General features: G+C 38.6%; 1 protein-coding gene across 1 annotated transcript; it reads right to left on the bottom strand.

Moving 5' to 3' along the window:
* Positions 1-1050: 1050 nt before the first annotated feature.
* Positions 1051-7321, bottom strand: PEX11A (peroxisomal biogenesis factor 11 alpha). Its single transcript, XM_053465449.1, has 4 exons — positions 7302-7321; positions 2678-2788; positions 2346-2461; positions 1051-1639 (listed from the first exon to the last, which is right to left on the bottom strand). The coding sequence occupies exons 2-4, from the start codon at positions 2731-2733 to the stop codon at positions 1068-1070; spliced, it is 744 nt and encodes a 247-aa protein (XP_053321424.1). The 5' UTR covers positions 2734-2788; positions 7302-7321; the 3' UTR covers positions 1051-1067.
* Between the last annotated feature and the right edge of the window lie 144 nt (positions 7322-7465).

Genomic DNA, 7465 nt, shown 5'->3' with positions numbered 1-7465 from the left:
CAAAGGCAATTCTTGTTAATTATTGACTTACAAGTAGAGCGGCGAGACCTCTCTCTGTGTTTACGTTTAACGTTCATTCACATACATTTTATAAAATGAGCATTTCACAATAAGGCAGCCATGTGAAGGTAATCCATTTCTAAACATACCATATGGTTTTGTATAAGTAAATCAGTGCACGTCATCTTGTAAATCATATTAATAATAACTAAAGTAACTGCAGATCTGGTAAACACTTCCTCTAAATTTACAGTACATTTCCCCCTAAGCGGGGATTTAAATTGTGTATGTTTTATTTAATCAAGTAAATGTTCCTGAATTATGTTTTTCTTTCTATATCTAGTAAGAAATCTCATTCACAAAAGATCTCTCCTGTGCAACAAATGTAACTCACTGAGTAATGATTTACATAGCACTTTGGCGATGGGTTAAATTGCAACCCAATTATTTTAACAACCTGTAGTGTTATTTAAAATTGTATTTTTTTCCCAGCTCTAAAGTAATATTTCATCAATAAAAGGGCAGTAATCTCACCACTAAACCCGTATTTGTGTGCAATAAGCATCGTACTGCTCAAAAGTAAAAGAATAATAATTATATTGTCTTCTTTGTAAACTGCATAGAGACTCTCTGCTGCTATTTTTTGTCAAGGATTGGATAGTGTTTGTGTTAAATGTTATTTGCCCAAATATAAGAAATGAGGTAAATCACTGAATTTGGAAAATACATTTTCATGAATACTGTTTTTTTTTTTTTTTTAAATAAGGTATATAAGGTTATAAAAATGTGTACCATTCAACTACTTGGTTCGCTATTGTACAGGCCTTGTAGTCTTAGCAGCAACCTGTGGTGTACAAGTTAAAATGCCACTTTTAGTATATTGCTAAATTATTAGCAATAATTAATAATATACTAATAATTAAACAATTAATAAACTCTAAATTTAAATATTGCTAGTTTATTTCCAAGCATCTATAAGCATGGAAATATCAAGATACCTTTGAAGGAAACGAACTGCTATTTTATGTTAGCAAACCTTACGTTTAATGCTATTTCATTGCCTTAGTTTAGTGTTTTAATTTTAAAATGGGTTTTGCCAGTGTAAGAATGCCCACGATGGAAGACATCAAACCACACAGTCCGATGACTCCTTGGTTTGTTTGGTAGATTTGTAAACGATCAAGGGGGCTTAAAAGATCGCACACATTTTTCACAGTGTCCAATAAAACAGGAGGGTTTTCCTTTAAACTCAGGCAAAACATTACTAAGAAGTTTTCAAGCGATTTCAATAACGAGGTGGATATGTGGGGATTAGGGCCATTCCCAGAATCCACTTCCTTATCTAAACATTTTCTTTCCTTAGACTCTTTATCCATGCATTGTAATATTTCATATAAATCCCTCGCCAAGTTCAGCAGGAGAGAATAATAATAGCACTGGGCCGCTCTAGTGCGCCATTTCTCCTTATTGATACCAGACACTAAGCCGACACTTCTTGCCCAAAGGATCGTATCACAAGTGAAATAAAAGAAACGGTTCACATTGGCTGCCGTCAGACAGTAGCAGCGAAAGGAATCGGAAATCTTCATAGATGCTCTTGAAGCTTCGATAGCATGTACCATGTTGCCAAGCCTGAATACTATAAGAGAAATCAACAAGGTTTATCACTGATCCATGCAGTCGACACTGGAATGTCTCTCAAAGTTCAAAGGTGCAAATTCTTGGCACATGGATTGGAAATTTAAAAAAAAAATCTATTTAAAGGTGAGGTTGCTGGATTCTAAACATTAAATTACACAATCCCATGATGAATGAGCACAAACTTTGAAAGGAATCCACCATAAAATTGTCATTTTGTGTTAAGTGCAGTAGAAGTACACATCAAGGTCTTCCATCAATTATTAAAAAACTATATAACTCAAAATCTCACACAAAATTATAAATACAAATTAAAACATTACATATATCAATCAAAATCAATGTTAATGTATACCTGTTATGCAGTCATGGTTTAGGTGTAATCAGGACTATGTGAATACAGGTAACACTAGATCTAATAGGTAAATGCATCCGGGCCTGCTCTTTAAGAGGAATAACACTAATAAAGTGATTGTCAGTAACATCTATGTGCCAAATTTAAATGTCAGAGACACACAGGAAGGAATTAAAATGTTTTCCATAGTAGCGCTAATATAAAAGAGAAAACTATAATACACTACGATGGGCTACGACAAATCTTATAACAATATTAAGATAAACTAAAAACTGTATGACTGGCAAAACCTAAAGGAGCATAGAAGTAATTAAATGAGGGGATGGGGTTCACTACTACGTCTAGTACTTACATTTACGCCCAGAACTCATGCTAGATTCCACTCGTTTAAGCTTCAATACCTCTTTCTCTTTGCCAGGCTTATTTTCTAACAAATACCTAAGCAACATGCATGCATACTGAGTGGCTCTGAAATGTAAAAAAAAAAAAAAAACAAATGTGGGAATTATGGCTATTGTACAAGAAAGTGGATTTCTGCTTGTTTCCTTTTGAAGCATTACTTCATTATATGGTGAATGAATGAAAGGTGATCAGCTACTGACAGCAGACAATGGATACATATTAAACTCAGGAATAGTCGTTGGCGCTGAGAAAGAAACTAGTACATTTAAAAATATGAAATACCTGAATATGCGATCTCTTCCCTGACTCTGATTTGTGAATTTCACGAAAGAATCCATGGTGTAAGCAATTGCTTCCTGGTGGTTTACTCTTTGTTCTCCTCTCAGCAGATTCCTGAAAATGGACACGGTCATAAAAAGATCAAGGCTCATGTCTCACAGATAGATGTTTTACTGAACACGCGTTATAAAAATCAAGCACCTGGAAGATCTTGAAAACATATATATACAGGGCCGGCCGAAGACTTAACGCCGCCTGGGGCGAAGTTTAAAATGCCGACACCATCATCACTCCCCCCCCGGTACTTACCTTTAAACAGTCCTGCGGCGAGTCTCCCTGCTCTGCCACGGTGCCGGCTTGTAATGCTGAGCGCCGGAAATTCACGTCACTTCCGGCGCTCTGCATTACAAGCCGGCACCGAGACCGAACGGGGAGACTCGCCGCAGAGGAGAGAGAGAGAGGGGCGCCGAGCGGGTAAGCGAAAACCACTCGGTGCCCCTCTCTCTCCTCCGCTTAAAAAAAAACAAAACAAAAAACCGCTTGGGGCGGCAAAGTGCCGCCCCTTCTAAAGTGCCGCCTGGGGCAATTGCCCCAGTCTGCCCCATTATAGGGCCGGCCCTGTATATATATATATCAAGTTTTGTCCAGGTCTAAAATAATTTTAATTAGCGCACACTAGACACAAAATTTTAAGAGAAACCACCCTTTTTATTACTTGTATCAGATTTTATACCAGTTCTACTTGGAATAATGTTTTCTAACAACTGCGTATTACTAATCTGTATGTGCTCTAGCGCAGGTATTTTAGCCCAATCTAGTAGATAAATACCCTTCTTATCATACCACCTTATGGTACACAATGAGTGCCTCGGTCATAATCACTCTAATTGAAGTCTATGGAGACTGATTAGCAATGTCATGAAGGATCAGCCAAGTGAGGTGATTGAGAAGAGAAGACCACCGGCAACAATGGCAGGAACCAAGCCTGCAGACTTAGGGCCTTTGTTGAAACAACAAACTAATCTACATTAATCTAAACAGTACAGCAGCGAAGGCTCAAAGCTGTCCAGCTGTGGGACTTCCCCTTTACAGAAACCATTTAAAGCAATTATTTCTGACTAATCAATGTGATGTGATGTGATAGTAAAGCTTTTATTTGACATTTATATTGTCAGTAAGGTCTAGCAATGTGCGCTAGATTTTTTTCCATGAGGCAGAAGAACAGGAACATTTATGTAAAGTTTCGCATGAGTGTCCCTTGGTTCCCGTTTCCCCAGTGTCATTAACAAGCAGTAAATTCAGTGTTCACTAAGTTCAGTTGCCTTCGGACACTAAGGGGCAGCACTGGCCCAAGCTGATGTACATGAAGCAAGAGTATTGCAGAACCAATTTGCAATTTCTGTGACAATACGCAATTTCATTTGTTTCTTTTTTTTTTTTATTAGTCTAGCTTTGTTGGTGACAGAGCTACATTTTTATCATGTTAACCTGGGTTTTTTTCTCTCCAATAACTAATGTTGTATTTGTTTGTTTATTTTTGATTAGTTTTTCTTTTAAATATTTCTGCTAGTAATAAAAAAACAGGCAGCTGCTGTATATTATACAGTGTGTAATATACATATATATCATGTAACACGTGTAAAGAAAGAGAGCATCATATCCTTTTTAAATTTTACCTTCACCTGATATAACCTATTGATTAACAATTTTTGAGCGGGGTTGGAGTAATTATTAGATGAATTACACCGATCAGCCATAACATTATGACCACCAGCACAATATTGTGTATTTGCCGACAGAACAGCCCTGACCCGTCGAGGCATGGACTCCACTAGACCTCTGAAGGTGTGCTGTGGAATCTGGCACCAAGACATTAGCAGCACATCCTCTAAGTCATGCTAGTTGAGAGATGGGGCCTCCTGTTGCCATGTGTTCTCCAGTTAAGCGATGCAAAAAGCATAAAAGAAAACATGATCAAACCAGGCCACTTCCAATGCTCCGTGGACCAGTTCTTATGCTCACATGCCCATTGTAGGCGCTTTCGGCAGCGGACAAGGGTGGGCACGGACATCCTGACTGCTCTGTGGCTACGCAGCCCCATAGACAACCAGTATTAACGTTTTCAGCAATTTAAGCTACAGTTGCTCATTTGTTGCCCAGCCTTTGCACCCCACATCCATCAATGAGCCTTAGCCGCCTATACCCCTGTTGCCGGTTCAACGCTTTTCCTTACTTGGACTACTTTTGATCTGCAGACCGGGAACACCCCACAGGAACTGCAGTTTTGGAGATGCTCTGACCCAGTCATCTAGCCATCACAATTTGTTCCTTGTCAAAGTCACTCGGATCTTTACCCTTGCCCATTTTTCCTGCTTCTAACACATCAATTTTGAGGATGAAATGTTCACTTGCTGCCCAATATATCCCACCCAGTGACAGGTGCCATGATAACAAGATTATCAGTGTTATTAGCTTCACCTGTCAGTGGTCATAATGTTATGGCTGATCTGTGTATTATCAGGTGTCAATAACATTTGCAATATATTTTTTGAGCTTGATTAATGGTGTCATAGGTTGCTCAGAAACAGATTACGGTGCTCTGGATGTAATTTCTTAACATATTTATAATACGTTTATGCGCATTGTTGTACATTTTGCCTGCGTTTTTTTTTTTTTTATGTACCAAGTTGATTCAATCCCCTTTTATATTGGTTTATATAAAACAGGATTTTCTTATTAATTAAACCCTTAATGTCCAATGACTGTCTACTATCACTTTCTTCACTTAAACTGTGTTGCTACAGTGTTGCTGTAATGTCTTGATGTCGGCCCCTCCCCAGGGCGTCAATGTCTGCCGTACACTGTATGGTGGTGGAAATCACGAGTTCAATGGTGTAACTGAAATGCCTCGACAGTCGACAGCAAGGCATTCAGCAACACCCACCCCAGGATGCGATGTGACCGCTCCGGAGTTGCGAAAGTTTCCAAGAGGGTCTCTCCGGACCCTCCTGAGAACTCTGGCTCCCCTTGCAGGTTGAATACAGGTACAGCATTCAACCATGCAAGCCAAGGGAGACCAGCTTTCTAATCACAATGTGATAAGTAAAATATTTAAAAAAATAAATGAAAAAAAATGAAAAAAAAAATACATTGGAAAAAAAAAAAAAGTTTATTATTATGAGCAAGTGCTACTATTGCCACTGTATCTTTCCATATCAAGATTTTTTGGAAGGGTTAAAATAAAGGCATTTCAAATACTCAATAATGGTAAGATGGGGTAAACTGGAGTGGCCGGATTCAAACATAAGGCATAGGCACAGACTGACCAAAATAGAGGAGGAAAAAAAGTGCACTTCCCAAACGTGGCCTTTTTAGCCCCCAAAACACCATGCATGGGTATCTCTGTAATCAAAAGATGTTGCTGAACACATATCGGGGTGTTGTTGACATATACCAGAAGCTGTAAATTCACACCTAAAGTACAATTTGTGTGATAAAAAAAAAAAAAAAAATACTACCACAAACCTTGGCAAAGGCTGGAGGTAAAATAAGTGCATGGAAAGGGTTAAAATGTTATTTGAAACACCTTGGGGTGTCTAATTTAAATAAAAATAATGGTCTGATGGGGTAAACTTCCCAGTGTCAATATTTGTGTGATTATTTTGTACGCATCACATGCGATGCAATCAAGTTTGTGTTCCAAAATGACTTAAACTAAATCGAACGGCTCTCATCAGCAATCATATTCTATGTTTGTAGGTATGCTTAAGAAACAAATGTTCTAACAATAAATTCCATTTATCTCTGTATAACCCTGAAACAGTATGCAACACAAGTTGGTGTTCATCGCACTACACAGCATGGAATTTACTGCTCAATCATCTCTCACGGATTAATGAAACACGTTTATGTCTGGGCTGGAGGAGGTAAAACGATTGGAAGTGAAAAATTAAATAGCCAGGGTTTATTCACCAAACAGAGGCATGTCAGGAGAGCTTGCAAGTGTGTTGTGTTTTAGCTCTACTATTCACTATAAAAAGGAGCATCACTAACATCTCTTGTGAGAACAGCTGCACAGGCCCTGTATAGAGTATAATTCAACACATGGTTAGTAAATCTCATTGATTTATCTATACATTGCACAGAGCATCCCAGACTCTTCCTGCAACAGAAGCTCATTTAAGTTGGACCTCATAATGTATAGCGAAGTCAAGGAGTGGAAACTTTAAGCATTGACTCCACAGTGTGTGCATTTACACAACAAAGATATGAGTGACCGATAGGTGAAGCCTTTGACCCCCAAATGCCAGCGAGGCTATGGTGCCAGTCATCTATGGAGGGGGGGCTGCTTAGCATATTCCCATATGCATTTCATATGTAGACGTCAGATAAAATATGTATACATATAAACACACCAGCTCCATTTAGTAACTACAAGAGGCTTAATTTTACTCCTTTTTTAGTCTCACCAATAACACCATTTATCAACTCAGCAAATTACGACTAAATAACACAATGTAACCCTCTCCACAACGTCTAGAAAGCTACTCTCCATGAAGTAACAGTATCATTTTCCTCACACCTCTTACATAAACCCTCATGATCCACACGAGAAAACGTCTCTTACCCAGCCCGCTCAGGTGTAGAGTCTGAACTACGGAAGCTACACTGACCGGGAAAGGTGTCTCACATTGAAAATTGTCCGCCAGAAACATAGCCTGCTGAAAGAAAGTTCCACTAGCATGTATACATAGAGCAGCATTATAGACGCAGGCGTCCATTTTTCTATGC

This window comes from Spea bombifrons, chromosome 4 (assembly GCF_027358695.1).
Source record: "Spea bombifrons isolate aSpeBom1 chromosome 4, aSpeBom1.2.pri, whole genome shotgun sequence".
In the NCBI taxonomy this organism is placed as follows: Eukaryota; Metazoa; Chordata; class Amphibia; order Anura; family Pelobatidae; genus Spea; species Spea bombifrons.
Note: the sequence above shows the minus strand (reverse complement) of the source record. Positions and strands in the feature narration are given on the sequence as shown.